General features: G+C 30.7%; 2 protein-coding genes and 1 long non-coding RNA gene across 4 annotated transcripts in view; 1 reads left to right on the top strand and 2 right to left on the bottom strand.

Moving 5' to 3' along the window:
• Positions 1 to 16,677, bottom strand: part of Mdy (diacylglycerol O-acyltransferase) — a 155,194-nt gene that overhangs the window by 36,082 nt on the left and 102,435 nt on the right. For both annotated transcript variants that reach the window (XM_074259539.1, XM_074259538.1), the window contains one exon: positions 5,792 to 5,941. In XM_074259539.1, the coding sequence (XP_074115640.1) occupies positions 5,792 to 5,941 (150 nt within the window). The remainder of the gene's footprint in view (positions 1 to 5,791; positions 5,942 to 16,677) is intronic.
• On the bottom strand, positions 6,019 to 8,002 carry LOC141538185 (uncharacterized). The gene is made up of 3 exons (XR_012481020.1): positions 7,317 to 8,002; positions 7,115 to 7,242; positions 6,019 to 6,110 (listed from the first exon to the last, which is right to left on the bottom strand). It is a non-coding gene; the product is annotated as an uncharacterized LOC141538185 (long non-coding RNA).
• Positions 15,212 to 15,650, top strand: LOC141538184 (uncharacterized). Its single transcript, XM_074259543.1, has 2 exons — positions 15,212 to 15,523; positions 15,626 to 15,650. The coding sequence occupies exons 1-2, from the start codon at positions 15,220 to 15,222 to the stop codon at positions 15,640 to 15,642; spliced, it is 321 nt and encodes a 106-aa protein (XP_074115644.1). The 5' UTR covers positions 15,212 to 15,219; the 3' UTR covers positions 15,643 to 15,650.

The following is a 16,677-nucleotide window of genomic DNA, read 5'->3' as shown; positions in this document are numbered from 1 at the left end:
GATATAAAAAACTTATGGAATTCCAGACATTTATAACTGTGAAAAGATGTATACTGGCAGATTGGAATCCTTGTTCGTTATGATTACAATAAAAATAATAATAATAATTATTATTATTATTATATTGTTTCTATTAAGCATGCATAGAAAAAATTAATAAATATTTGCATTTATTGATTTTTGTAGTATAATACGCCCATTTATTTCCTTATCACCACGTTGTGTAGAATTGTATGTTAATTACATTTATTTATGTAAAACTGAGTAAATAAAGCTTTCACTACTCGTGTGTGTGCACACATACTCCGTTCATTGTGCCTTCCCTCATCGCTGAAAGCTCCATCTACTAAATTACGTAATAAAGTTTGGAAAATCCAAATGAGCACGCTTCATAATCTCATTTTCGATGATAAAATTGATTAAATTACAAAAAAAATACTTTTAATTCTTTCACTCCATTGTCCACGCAGAAAAAAAAAGGTACTGCGCATGTATTGTAAACGAACCTCACACGGAAAAAAAAATGTTGTTACTAAAGCCATCTATTAGATAGCTACTCGTAGATTCTTACTGTTGCAACCCGACCAGAAATTTAAAAGTAAAACCAATAGGGTCCCCATTGGGATCCCCTGTTGGGGCCCCACATTGGGATGTAACGCAAAGACCAATGGGGTCCTCATTGGGCAATCCTTCGGGCCCAATGGGAAAATCCCCATCAAAGCTCAATTTAAATTTTGGAAATAAAATAGTACAATTTTTGAAAAAATTAAGAATAATTTAGGATCCGATACTCATATCATATTTGAACTTATTTACGATCTTTATTTGCATTGATACAGACTTATCGATTGAAAAAATCCTTGACGTGGGTTGGGCTCGAACTGGGGTCCTTAGTTTCGTCAGTCCTTCACGTTACTTCTGGTCCAAGCAGGAATACTGAAGAATACAATACTCATTTGGTGCACATCATCTCGATCGGTTGACTGTAATATACTTTATGTTATGCTCAAGCTTCAAGAATGTATTTTTATTTATTTAATTAACTGACTTGAAAATACAATTTTGTAGAGGTTTTCTGTTGAAAATTATTTTGGTAAACAATTTTTTTTCAAAAATTTGAATTTTTCGAAAATTTTGATTTTTCCTCTAAGTGGCATTTTACGCGAATTTGAACAGTTTTCAGAATTTTTTATTATTATCTACTGGGTGCTTTACCTTTCTTAACGATTAATTTTTATTTTTATTTCTATTTTACTTATGACAAATATATACAACTAATATAAGCACACACATATTTGGATGATTGTTTTTTATCTAAATTAACGATTGGTTAAATTTACAGATTATTTATGAATTTCGCAATCCAGTTTTTCAATAGATCTCAGATAAAATAAACTTTATGCCATGGCAATTATTTATTATTTCTACGTTAGGTTTTCCCAATGAGGTCCCACAGAGATCCCAATTGGGAAAAACTGGCAATAATTTATTATTTTTACGTTGGGTTTTCCCAATCGGGTTCTCATTGGGTCCTCGTTGGGTTTTCCCTCTTGGGCATGCCCCGTTGAAACCCAATGGGGCCCCAATGTATACCTTGAGCATTCCCAAAGTAATTTCTAGTCGGGAATGTGTATTTTTACAAGAGCACTACTGTAGGGCTACTGGAGCGATCTGTTAGTTGGCTAGAATCGCTAACCAACATTTTTCTTGCATCGCCCTCTTACCAGACAAAACGATTTAAATATTTTATATTTTATATGTAACAACAAAAAATTTTATTATTCTATCGATTCAATCTTTTATTGATTATTATTGAAAAATTATACGGATAAATAAAAAAGAATAAGTAATTAAAAATTATAAAATAGATTGCATATTAAATTAACAAGTTTTTGATAATACTTATTTATTTTTCATGGACCATTTAAAAGAAATTGTCACAGAAATTTAAGAATTTTCAAAGTTTTATATATTTTTTGGTGATGGTCAGTTTTTTAAGAAATTTTTGGAGGAGTTTTAAATAATTTGTTGGATCTATAAATTTGCGCCACCACATTTTTCATTAAATTATTCGGATTTGATCCTGTCATCGCACTAATTATTTTCAACTTTATTTAAAAACTACCCAAACTATTAATATTTCTATTGAAAAAAACAAAAAATTAATAAGCCAAAGTTTTTTTTAATCATAATCCATAACTCTCGACCTTCGCATATGAATTATAGGTTGCTAGTAAATAATTATATTAATTTTGGAAGTTATAAAATATGTCAACAAACAAGACTGCGCGCAGAATCTGAGACTTCAACGAGGCATTTACCCCTTATAACAATCCCGTATGGCTCTCTCAGCGCACCGGTTTAGCTATTTTAGCCAACTACTGTATTCCTGCCAGAGCGATCTACTCGATGGCTCTAGTAACTCTCTAACAGTTGGTTGAGAGGGGATAGCTATTATAGCATTACAATATTGCTCTGAGAGGGATATTTTTTTTTCCGTGTATGCTGGAAAATAATATAAAACCGCGATGTATATAATAATATGATGAATTTTCTTATTTTAAAATGCAATCTGTTTTATATATTTTATTAATACTTCAAAATTTATTGTACTTATTTGAACACTATCTATGTATATAAAATTTGCCATTCGGATCAACGCCTTGGCATTAAAACTAAAGAAAATAAATAAATAATTGATATTTCTCGTACTCAATCGTGTCCAATCGAATTTTAATATTGAACACTCCAATTAAACGTACGAACATGAAGGATTGATATTTGTTAATTAACTCAATATTTCAATAATTCATAAATGTAATCAATCAATTTTAGCTACTGTAGCATTACAATATTGCTCTGAGAGGGATATTTTTTTTTTCCGTGTATTTACATAGATATAGAAATACAAACGATTAGTGGATTTTTAATTTATTGCTAATTATAAATAAACTACATTGAATTAGACCGTGATTTTCGAAATGACTTAGTTTTAAATCATACTGAATCGACTACAGTAGTAGTACAACATAATGTTTTTAAAAACAGACAGTGGAGTTTTAAAATATGAAAAATTTACTACATTTATATATTTTTGTAATAATTTTTCTTGAGAAAAGTCTCTTAAAAAAGGTCATTAAAAAAACGCTTATTTTTGCTTACAGCTGAGCATATCCTTCTAATGATAATCCGAGACTAAAAGCGAGTAATTAAAAATAAATTTATTGAGAATCTTAACGAGCTTAGAATATCCATTAATAAAAATATCTATTACCGCAGAGTTAGAAAAGAATAAGCAATGAATAACTTGAAGCGTTGGCGTTTTGCCACGGATTTATCAGTGAGATAAGTTTTAAACCCATTAGATATAAAGAGCTTTAAGATTATCCGTGTACCTATGGGGTGTGTCTTTGGCGTTCCGCAATTTAGAGGCGTCCGCACAATTGCTTGGTGAAAATTGCCGACGCTTGTTCTTACCGGGAAAGCTCATTCCTCGTTGTCGAAAGCTCGAGCCTCAGAGTTAATTTGCGAGATTCTTTTCTTTATTTCCAGAGGTTTGCTTCTTACAATTTTTTTATTCTTTTTCATCCCCTTTCATTCTATGTCTTCTTTGCCTCTTTTTTATTTTTTTTCTTTACTTTTCGTTTCTCAACGGCGTCTTGTAAGATATATGAACCCATGCTAGAACTCAAGAAGGTATTCCAACGGGATACAAAGAAGGAATTACGTTGGATAAAGTCTCGTGGGCGTGATTGAAAAAAAGTAAAGTTATATAATGCTTGTTATAAAATTTAAAAAAAAAAAAAAGAGTAAAGAAGATGGAAAAGAATTTAAAGAACCTTTTCAGCATTCTTCTTGAATAGAATTTCATTCTATTATATTCGTTAATTAATAATTAATAATCGATTATTCAGTTAATTACGTAGAAAATTTGCTTAAGTTATCGAACAATTAACAAACTTTAGACGCTTTTATAATTGATGTGATTATTTTTGCGAAATTATAATTTTGTTTTTAATGCCTATAAAATGTCTACCACGTAATGATGTGCGGTCGAATATCCTCTAGAAAAAATTTTAATAGATATGTCTGTAAAAGAGTGAGCATCACGCGACGATTGTTTAGGTTGATTGACTTACTGTGAAATATAGTTGAATGAGCATTTTCAGAAACTCATTTTATACAAAATTACTTTACGACACGCAATAACGTGCAAGGCTACTTTATTTGTATTCTGGTTATTTTGTCTTCACTTTATTGCCACTGATTTTTTTAATCTTTCGCATATTTTATTTGCAAGATGTAAAAACCTCATTTTATAATTTTTTTTTGTAAATTTTATGACGATAATAACAATAATAATAGAATAGAAAATAAGGTTCGCGAGCCAAGAAAATATTTTTCCTCCTAATTATTTACTGAAGCAAAAAAAAAATTTATACTGACAAGAAAGTTCACTTATTCCAAAAAAATTAATTTTCTTGCTTTAAGAAATACGTATTTTGATCCAAGAAAGTTTATTTAAGTCAAGAAAATCTTCTTATTTTGAGAAAACTCAGCCACCTGCTCCAAAAAATTTAGTTCTTGATAGAAGTAAATTTTCCGGTCTTCAGAAATAGATAGTTATGTCATAAGGCCGTGAAGTGGCAGTTTTCTGACAGCGACGATATTTCGATATGAGCTTAAGGTTTGTGGCGGGAAGATTCGAAACGGGCGTAATTTTAACGTCCAGGGCGTAGCCGAGAACGGAAATTTACGCTCGTTTTCGAACATTCGCGTCACAATCATTAAAGCGAATATCCAAAAAAAGTCGTTGTCAAAATCGCCACTTAACGGCCGAATGACATACAATATTTTTTGTTATTATCGCTCCATAAGTTTAACTTTTGAGCGATAGGAGGCAAATAATGACATATTTAAATTTTATGAAGTTTTACAAGGGCAACAAAACTTAATTTTATATTAATTATCTTATTATTGATATTTATTTATGGCGTGGTTGTTATTTTATTAACATTAGGTCCGCTTCATCATAAACTGCCAACAGAGAAATACTTAGCGCCACTCAATAGTAACTGTTTAAAATTTGCTCAAAATCATTGGTCAGTACACTAGAATGTGACTTTTTTTTTTACAATCTCTCTCAATTTCGTCTGGGTATACTCGAAAAGTTCGTAAAAAAAGGAGGGGGTAAAACTTCACGGCCTAGGCCGTGAAAAAAAGTCGGTATGGCAGAGTCTATAGAAAAGAGTTCCTTACGGACGCCATCCAGCGCTCAAAAGTTGAATTTTTGGAGCGAGTATAACAAAAATTTCTCTCTTGCTCCAAAAAATTAACTATCTCGATAGAAGTAAATTTTCGTTGATATTTTTATTGATCAACATGTCAAATGGATCAAATAATATTGAATCATTTTTTTTTTCATTGAATATGTATAATCGCACGTTAAAAAAATATATAATGGGTATCAAATATTCAGGAGAAAAATTTTCTCAAGGTGAGAAAATTTTTTTCTTAGCCGAAGTAGGTGGCGCTGTTCCCTAAAGTACCTAAAAATCTTGATCAAATATAAAAATTCACAGTCTCAAGTATTTATGATAATTTGAATTAAGAGAAAACACTTCCACCAATAATAGAATTTCAAAAAAAATTTTTACTTCGGCCAACACAACTTCGGTGTTCCTTAGGACAGCCGAAAATTTTCTTGAACCAAGAATTTGGTTCTCCAGTCGAGAAATTTATCTTTCTGTGTAATAATAGTAATAATAATAATAATAAAATATTTACTCACGTTGTAAATTATTATAGGATAATGACTGTCTTCTTAAGCGTGGAGTTGAAGGGTCCTTCATACTTGCACGGCACCACATATTTACTTGAACATACGACCATAATTTTAAAAAAAGTACAGCATACAACATACAAACATACACAGCTCCAACTGTAACAAAAAAATAAGTCCTGATTAAATCATGGGTAAATCGATGAATTTTGTGAAGTACATTACATTTAACCTACATTGAAAATATTTATTACAATTTTAATCAGCTTATTCAATTTACCAGATTTAAGCGGGTAAACTTCAAATCAAGTTTTTAATCTGCCAGCTCCTTGGAATTAAATGTCGATTATTAATTTCAATTATTTACCAGTTAAAAAAAATATTTATGCGTCGAGCAGAGTAGATTAAATACACGGCTTAAAGCATTATTCTTGATGGATTATTGATACGAATATAACAACCATTACGTGCTGTGAGTAATTAGTGTAATAACTAACGAGGCGGTAGGCGATTTCAAAGTTCGCTGGTAGATTCTCGCTCAAGGTGGCGGAATGGATGGATCATTATGATAAATATGTTTGTTTTAGAATTTCAGAGAGTGTAAAAGTTTTAAAAATTAAAAAAATTAAACATTAAAATGAATTAATAGTCCATAAATTTAAATGAATTTCAATCCTTAAAGGTGAAAGTAAACGTCTAGCTGTATGAATATATACGACTAAAACAAATCTATGTTATTTCTCGGGACTCGTTGTCTCAAATCCTTAGACCGAATAGGGAAATAATGCAAGAATAAAGTAGTGAAATAGGTATTCTAAGTATAGCTATAGAGGTTTGAGGTATATAGTGCTTTTGTCTCTCAAGCTTGATTATCCCATGGGAAATTCTGGAGAATACGTTCGTATTACTCGAGCCCTTCTCGTACAAGTAATCGTCTGACTTTGTATTTATCTACATCACTTATTCTATTTGCTCAGCGGTACTTAATATAGCTCGTCTATTGAAAATACTTAAATAATAATTACATTTATACAAGATTCAATTTAAAATCTAATCAAGTTTCCAAATCATTTATTTTTAAATTATATGTTTTAATCTGCAATTGTAAATATTAGTAGAAATTATATTTTACTAAAAGCCACTTATCGGGTGAATTTGAATCAGATTTTTCATTTATTGAGCAAACAATTGTTACTATGACGAAATTTTATCGAATTCTATGAGAATTCAGTTTTGTTGCGAACTTAAGGGTGTAGTCAAGTTCGTTGACTTAGAAAAAAAAAGGCTATTTTCGTGTTTCGTCTAACGGTATAATAATTTGTTAATCCTTACTAGTTTATTATTCTGCCAGCTGTTGCTCGCCCGCTCCGCTGGGCACTTTATAGAATTGTAGTTTTAGATCTAGATCTAGACTTGAAATTCATTTGGAGTATTATTTTTACTATCAAAGGTTCCACATTCTATCGAATCGGAAATAGAATTTATTGAAATCCGTATTGAGATGATCTCTACATGATAACTAAAATATCCTTACCAAATTTGCAGCTTTTTGAAGCTGCATTTTAAAAATTAAGATTTTTTATTGTTAACACCCAACCCCGCGATCTTTATTGGAGATGATTCGGAGTAAAATCCGTTCTTAGATCATTTTTGTATCACATGTAGACGACTTCTAGTAAATTGGAGTCTATAGGAGCTATAGCTTGGAAATTAAAAATTTTCATTGTTAATACCTACCCCGCAACCCTCTGTGGGATGAGATATCGTAAAATTAATTGATAGATTATTTCTACATCTCTTACAGAAGATTCCTACCAAATTTGAAGTCGATAGGAGCTATAGTTTGAAAACGGGAATTTTTCATTGTTAACGCCCCCGCAACCCCCTTGTGTGTGGAATTTCGTAAAATCGGTTCTTAGTTGACCTTTACTCGGCGAAAGGAATATTTCTGCCAAATTTAAAGTCTCTGGTTACATGATAATTGATCCCTGGACGAAATATCCCTTGACAAAATATCCCCGACAATTGATACCGTTTATTCGATATAAGATAAATACATCCGCAGGTAATCGTATTGTGCTTTTTTAACATGGTTTTTGTGTGTGTTTATTCGATATTAGACAAACACATACGCTTTTAACCATGTTGTGCCCTTGAATAATTTTTTTTTTTAACTTTCGAAAATTATAACGAATCCGAAGGATAACTCAATTTTTTTACCGAAAAATCAATGAAATTTTTACTTGTTAACTTAGAAGTTAATTAACAACAGGATAATAAAATAATAATGTTAAACTATTGATATTTTTTATAAAATATAGATATTTGACGATAAATCCTGAAAATTTCGTTAATTTATCTTTAATGGTTAATTTGTAATCTATTTTTGAATAATTGGAAGTACTCAAAATTTTCCATTGCAAAAAAAATTGTTGTTAAAATGAAAATTTTGAAGAATCGTTTGGGGGATTAGTTTTATCATTGTGACTACTTGAGAAAAAAATATACAGACTTAATTTTTAAGATCAAGTGGAAAATGGGGGGTTTACTTGACGTGATTTTGCTCTGTAACAAGATGGATCAGCCCACTGGTTTTGGAGAAATCGTGTTGACCGTCCGTAAAAATGTAATATAGAGAAAAAAGTGTGTTAAGTCTCTTTAAATGAAAAATCATAAAAAAATTTATCAAAATTTAATCTGCGACTCTTTGCCTGAAACAGTTAACATATCATCGAAAATTCTTAAACATATGATCAGTCGAAAGATGTAAAAAAAAATTGAATTTTCGAAAGTGATTAACTAGATTATACCCTTAACACAAAAAAATTTTACAAAAGTGTACAAATTTTTTATCTTGTTTCACATGGATTTTTTTACGTTACGGCTAAATATTTTCTAATTTCCAACCGATCTTAAAAATTTAAATATTATGTTAAAGCTAATGTTTTTTTTATGAAATCTTCTGAAGATTATTATTTAAAAAATTGAAAAAAATTTTCAATTTAACGAATAAAAATTCTAGTGAATTTTTTTTCCTTTGCAGGTTCAATTCTACAAAAATTGTTTTAAAATGTAGAAATTCTATTAAACTTCAACGAATTTTAATAAAACTTTAATTTGCTGTAAAAAACTTTTACAAGTTCTTTCTGCTTCAGAAAACACTATTTTCCACAACAAATTATTACGAAATAAAAATAATTCAATATTTCTTGTCATGCTTACCAGAATTCCATTTATAATTTAATCTGTTTTGCATGACTCATAACCATAATCATACTTATAATATATAAAAAAATAAATATTTATTTGTATACCTCGCAAACGAATATCACATCAGATAAACATAAATATAAATATAAATACTAAGTATACATTATATAGAATTGAACATTTATCCTATCAAGTTAAAGATAAGCTTGACTGGTAAATGTCTAGACTAATTGCAGGATGTCGTGTTGTAGACATCAAAACCAAACGTTGTAGCGTGGTGCACATGAGCACACACAATAGTTCATAAAATATTTTATCGTTTGTTTTTTATCAGCATTCTGCTGTCCTCTGATTTGATTGCTCGATATGTATGAATATTTGAAAAAAAACGATTGACGGAAAAAGTTTATCTGGATAATAACTCTAACAAGTTATGATTTTTAAAATGCAGCCGACTGTAATTTATAATTAATAAATCTTAAAATTGGATTAATTTTGCACATTTAAAAAAAATTTTTTTTAATTTTTAGTAAATTTATTTAATGAATCAAAATATAGTGGGATAAGTGAGAGGAATCGGAAGAATCAGCTTCGATTCTCGGTCTGGTGCTTTTTTTTTTTTTTTAAGGTTTATTTAATTAATTTAATAATAAATTTACCAATCAATTGAACATCGTCAGTTGTGAAAATTAGTTTCCTTTCATAGCATATCCTTATTGAAAACGTGCTGAGGAGAAAAAATTAAAGCTTCTTTCCAATCAATTTTAAAATTGGCCTTCTTTAATTAAAATTACACACTTCTATATTACCAATACCATATTGGTTTTCGGATAGAAGCATACGCCCCATTAAAGAAATATGTACATTGAACCTTAAAATGAATCATGAAACTTTCAATTGAGGGAATAACAACGAGTTTTTATGAAGTTTATTGATCTATTGACTGTATAATTAAAATCGGAGCATTTTCAAGCTTCTACTAATTCTGAATTAGTCAGTCTGAATAAGGACTCGTACAAATAGGCTACTTCTCTTTACATCTCATAAATAACGTCTCGAGACAATAATGTCTCAACAATAACATCCCAGACATAAATATCGCGGTGCAATTTTGAATTTGTGTGCAGATTTTATCTTGAATATTTAATATCCATTTTATATTATTTTAGCGTGCAACTACAGATATTGAATAAAAAAAAATGATTTAATATTATTTGATCTTCCCATTGGACATTTTAATCAATAAGAATGTTAATAAAAATTTACGTCTATTGAGATGCTTAATTTTTTTGAGCAAGAGAGAAATTTTCTCATGACAAGAAAATTTTCTTGGCTTAAATAAATTTTCTTGGATCAAGGTACGTATTTCTTGAAGCAAGAGAATTAATTTTGTTGAAATAAGTAAAATTTCTTGTCTCAAAAAAAAATTTTTTTTTGCTTTAAGAAAAAATATTTTCTTGGCTCAAGTGAACCTTTTCTTCTATGTAATGATTTGTTTTACTAACATAAGTTTCCTGTACAATTTAATTTAAGTTCAGCATGAAATTCAACTGAAATTCATCGGGAATTCAAACTGCACAGTAAAAAATTTTGCCTCATTGCATCAAAAAATTGTGTGTTAAAAATTTAACACTTTTATGTGTAAATTTAATATTTATTGTGTTGAACTAACACAAAAAAGTGTTAAATATTTAACATAAAAATTTTTAACACAAAATTTTTTCACGCATTGACGCAAAATTTTTTACTGTGTGAATTCATCATGAAATTCATATTTGTTTCAGAATCTTAAGTTCATTCTGAAATTCATCATGAACTAACATTTATTTTGTATGAAGAGTCATTGAACTTTCAGTTAGATTGAATCATTAAATATCCTGTAAAGTAGAACAGACATATATAATATGTCCAGCAAATAACATTCAAGTGTGGAGTGTTTACAGGAAAAAAATTGTTGGAAAAATCACAATTGTAACATCGTAATCCCAGACCGGACATAAAATTGACTATGATACAATTTTAAATTATTTTTTCATAGTACTCAAAATTAATTTGCCATAAAATCTTTGTCTCTTCTTATCAGTCTTACTGCAAGCTATTAATTGTTTCGTAATGACATATCTTATTTGCAGTTAATAAAAAAAATGAGATAATATATGAAGTTCCAAATTTAAACAGAAACATTATACAGTTTTCAAATAGTTTTTTGTAGTATTAGTATACATAAATCTTCAATGAGTGAAACTTTTTAGTACACAAATCGGCAGTGACCATAAAGACTCTCTATCAGAAGAATTATTTTCATCTCAAAAGCATCATTAAGAAAGCTATCAATAAACTCCAAAATGTTTTTCAAAATTTTACTTATTTTTTTAATAAATTTTATATTGTTGAAAAATGGATTCATAAATTGTTATTCACCGCTTGATTTTAACAACACAACTTCAATAAATAATTATCTTACGAACATGGCACACAGAGCAATTAACAACTACAAACTATTTGAGACTCTGCCCAACAAACAAAATATGGAAATACTGAATCTAATTCATCGGGACATGTTGAACAAACTTAATGAATTGAACCAAATCTCGAGCCACTCCGAGTACCACAAGACCAACGTGAGTGAATGGATGGCTGTTATGCACTTCTTGGGCGCTTATGGATTCAAAGAAATTGGTGACAAGTACACTCTTTACTCGATATTCGCGCTGGAAACAAAACTCGCGCATTTGCATGACAGTATTTTGAAATCGATTGACACAATCAAGAAAATTGGAAGCCCCAAATCTTTTCACAGTGTTGAGAATTTTTGTACTATAGCCCACCGAATTACTAATTCGTTTCTGGACCATATAGCTGAAGATTCGATTATTAATTTATATAATCAGATAATTGATGTTATTAGCACTGAGATAAATTTACTTACTTCCAGCAAGGTGAGGTTCTTTTCATTTTATGAAAATCTAACTACTCACGTGACGGCGGTTAATTGGGTTTATTTTAGATAAATTTTCGATAAAACAGGAAGAATTTAATCATTATTCAAATTTATTTTCTTATAAAAATTAATAATGATGATGACTTTCTTTAATTAGTTATAACACCTCGTAACACATCTATTAATACCACTACTTGAAATAATTCCAAATCCTTAATTTTCTGGATATGTAAAAAGCCATTTGTCAATTTTAACTATATTGCAGAGAAAAATAAAGCCAGATTATTGTGGCGAAACAATATCATTTCAAAAAGCATTATATGAATATTATCGAAAAATGATCAAAATCAAAATCCAGCAGACAACTATCAACTTTTTCTACGGAATTTTAAATATGCGCTGTGATAACAGTAAGTAAAGACTATGATCTACTCATTTTATTTTATGAATTTTTTTTTTTTTTTGGTTTATTTAAAGTCGCATAAACAACTAAGGTCATGAGCGACTTACTAGGGGGGGGGGGACTTTTGAGATTGGAACTCGTTTTTAACTTTTTTTGGGCTCAGCAGAATAATACTTAAATATTGAAAATATTCATTGGTGTACGCCGGACTCGAACCCGGTCCAATGCATTTTGGGAAGCAAGGGTCGGATCCGATAGGCTACTGCGTGCCATCTCTATGAAATTTATTGGTTCCTCAAGTCGCGGATGATCGATATCCCTAGCCTGTTTGTTTTCTTGTAAATTAATCTGGTAATAATTTAACAAGAATTTTGTGATTTTTAATTAAAAAGATCACAAATATTTCGTTTTTGTAATGATTTTTCTATTATTGAGTACTGACTGTACTTTTACATTAATTTGATCGATATATAAATCGGAAAAGGTCAGGTATAAGGCGATCGACAAGCGTGATCAGAGGTTTTTCAGTAACTGACTTGTTCGATTTTTAGTCAAACTATCGTCAGTCAGGGAGTGCAATTTTGGGAAGGGTATTTTGGTTTTTGGTTGGTGGAAAATAACCGGGGTTGGGGAATTATTGTTAAATGAGAGGATTCTAGAAAGGGTATTATTTGTCAAACGCAGGGTTGTTTAAACGAAGTGTACGAAGATTTGCTAAGTTGAAAATAGTCTGGTTACCATCTAATAAACAAATGGGTTGTAAAATTTTGTCCGTTTGTGTCGAAGGTTCATCTAAGTCATTAAAAGGATTAATTTTAAGTTTTATGACGTCTTTGTTAAAGTCTGTCGAGTATTTTAAAAAATATACGTAAACTTAAAAGTACAGTACAATTTTCTCATCTATATAAATAGGAGACTTTATATAGATGTAGTCACACATTACGATATCTCTGGAATTATAAGACCTAGGGACTTGAGATTTGGTAGGAATATTCCTTTCGCCGAGTAGAGGTCAACTAAGAACCGATTTTACGAAATTCCACACACAAGGGGGTTGCGGGGGCGTTAACAATGAAAAATTCCCGTTTTCAAACTATAGCTCCTATCGACTTCAAATTTGGTAGGAATCTTCTGTAAGAGATGTAGAAATAATCTATCAATTAATTTTACGATATCTCATCCCACAGAGGGTTGCGGGGTAGGTATTAACAATGAAAATTTTTAATTTCCAAGCTATAGCTCCTATAGACTCCAATTTACTAGAAGTCGTCTACATGTGATACAAAAATGATCTAAGAACGGATTTTACTCCGAATCATCTCCAATAAAGATCGCGGGGTTGGGTGTTAACAATAAAAAATCTTAATTTTTAAAATGCAGCTTCAAAAAGCTGCAAATTTGGTAAGGATATTTTAGTTATCATGTAGAGATCATCTCAATACGGATTTCAATAAATTCTACTTCCGATTCGATAGAATGTAGAATCTGTGCAAGTGAAAATAATACTTCAATTAAATTTCAAGTCTAGATCTAAAACTACAATTTTATAAAGTGCCCAGTGAGTCGGGCGGGCAACATCTAGTAACATAAAAAACTATGGTACATAAATAAACACTGTAATTACAAAATATTATTTCTCCATAGTTCGAGTCGAAGATTTGTCATTTTTCGGGAGAAAAGTTCCAAAATCGATTCGACAGATGATTCAAAAGACATCAAAAATAATGAATAACATCAATTACTACATTTACAATTGCGATGCACCGGTTGATACCCAAGGTAAATTTCAAATTCCTTTTTACTTGCAGCTCTTCAATAGATCTTCATGAGATTAATTTGTTCGCTAGGTAACGAGACATTGAACCTTGAACTGAAGAGGATCATGGAAACGAAGATAATCCTCGAAGAACACTTGAGCAAAACTCAATTATGTGATCACAACTGCGACCTGCAAGTAATCGGCCAGGATATCAATCGGACACACTGCGAAGAATTTCGTGACTGTCGGCATATTTCTACTCACACTAATTCTTGTGAAGTAAGTAAATAAAGTAATACTTGTTTTGAAAGATGAAGCCTTTTTGGTTTTATCAAGGAAAACAATTTTCAGGCTCTTTTAAAGTCAAATCCCTGTGAAGGAGCAATCTTTCGTTAAAGGTGCTCCTCTTCGAAAAAAATATGGTCCTCTGAACTAGAACAATCTATTTTTTTTGCAGTTTCAATAACATAGTTTCTGGAACTATTTTTAATTAAATATGAGTTTAATAGTCATTTTGATTTACTTGAACTCAGTACTTCTAGCTTTCCACTTTAAAAAAGTGGGAACTTTTTGGCAGTCGCAAAAATAATTCGGACAGTCCTGATAAGGAAGCGAACCCGGATCATTTGGTTAAACACCAAGAGCTCTTCCAGTTAAGCTATTCTAAACATTGTCCGTAATTACATTTCAGTCTTATGACGTTATAATTCAGCTAACTATGCAGTTTATCTTCTTCAAATATATCTATCACTTATCTACCTCTAGAAAGTTTTGATCAAAATGCAACCAATGTTTTATTTTTATACCATTAGCCTGGGTCTGGAAGCAGTGATCCTTGCGATGAAAACCAGCATCCATGTGGTTACTGTATTTGCACTTGCATGATAAATTCTCAAAACTCAACACATATTACCACTGCCATAGACTTCAGGGAACAAATGTCAGATATCGTCAATAACAAGTGAGTTCTACTATCTCTTTACCCGTAAAATTGATAACAATCAGTCAAGTCAAAAAAGTAGCTAATGAAGCTAATCTATTTTAGAGTGGTGGTTGGTGTGAAGTTTTCGGAGTCAAACCACATGATACATATCAATATCTTGGAAAGTAAGCTTTACCCCGGAATGAATAATCTCTTTCATGGTGTAAGATTAGCATCAGAGATCATAGAATACAATGAAAAAGCACAAAACTACCACATCATCCACGAAAACGGAACTGTGACTACTCTTATCCCAGGAGTTGACTACGGCCACCCAGAAACCATGCTTCTGGATGATGTAATCGCTCCTGTTGGTCATGTAGTCACTGGTGTAAGATTCAAGATAGCTGGAGACCTTAAGGAACCACCGGTGAGATCTGGCCCCATTCAGATGCAAATTCGGGTCACTCCTTTTGACTTCAAGAACAATACGCTTGTCAATCTTGGTAAGACACGATGGATAGCTGCAAACTCTGCGAACCCAAGGTGTTTTTTTCAAGTTTGCGTTACAATCATTTTTAAAATTCCAACTCTCTGCATATTCTCAGGGAGGAAATGCTGCTAGAAGAACCCAACAAGCCTACAAAGTCGCTGAAAAACCTGCCAGATTCACGTCCGAATCAATTCATCAGATTTCGTCGTACTGATTTTCGTAAAAACGCCGGGCAGTCAATAGTCCCTTTCTTCGATGGTCAGATGATCGGTCGCAGTGAGCCGCCTCCACTAGGAGGAATTGGGGTCTATCATCGAGGCTGCGAAGGGTGTGGTGGGTTTCTTGCTTTTAGAATTTTTAATGCTAACTTATCGAGACTTCTGGTGGCTGGAAATAGAAAAAGTCGGAGGTCATCGGATGAGTAAGTAACCAAAGTACTCGTTACTTTGTCAAGATTGAGGCTTTACTTCTATTCAACAAAACTGATTGAAGTTGGTACATTTTTTCTGTAAGTCATGTAAATGTCAATAAAGACTTTTTACTGATTGATGTTTGATTTTTTATCAAAACATGCCCTTGTACAATCACTTTCTATATACTTTGATGTAGACTAATTAGATTTGTTACACAGATCCTGCTAATTATAAAGATTCATCTTTGTCCAAGATGAAAAAATTAAAAAAAAAATTTTTTTAGTTTTTATTTTTTAATAAATTTATCTTAAACGTTAAAAACTCATAATTAACGCATTAATCACACCTTTCTAACTATATTTAGGATGAGATATTTCGAAATATTCTTAAAAAATATTAGAAATAATAGGCATTAATTGATTTAATGATGCAATAGACAGAAATATTATTTTATTATCTTTAAAATAACAAAAAAAATCCGATCATTAAAAAATTTTGATTTTAATAACCATCATCCATTTTTGTACTAAAATTAGAATTATATCAACTCTTATTGAATTAAGTCTTAGATTAATTAATTGCAATACTACCGCGGTAAAAAATCTTTAGAGTGATTATTATATTCGCTATTCTGATGACGTTACGTTAGTTTTATTAAAAAGGATATCAGCAATCGGTAAAAATAAGCTTCTACTAATGATAAATCATTTTTTTTTTTTTTTTGGAAAATGATATCTCTGTCGAACAATTAAAG

This window comes from Cotesia typhae, unplaced genomic scaffold (assembly GCF_013202065.1).
Source record: "Cotesia typhae breed Kobodo isofemale line unplaced genomic scaffold, CoteBio_Ctyphae contig_20, whole genome shotgun sequence".
Lineage (NCBI taxonomy): Eukaryota > Metazoa > Arthropoda > Insecta > Hymenoptera > Braconidae > Cotesia > Cotesia typhae.
The sequence above is the reverse complement of the archived record's forward strand: the minus strand, read 5'-3'. Positions and strand labels throughout refer to the sequence as shown.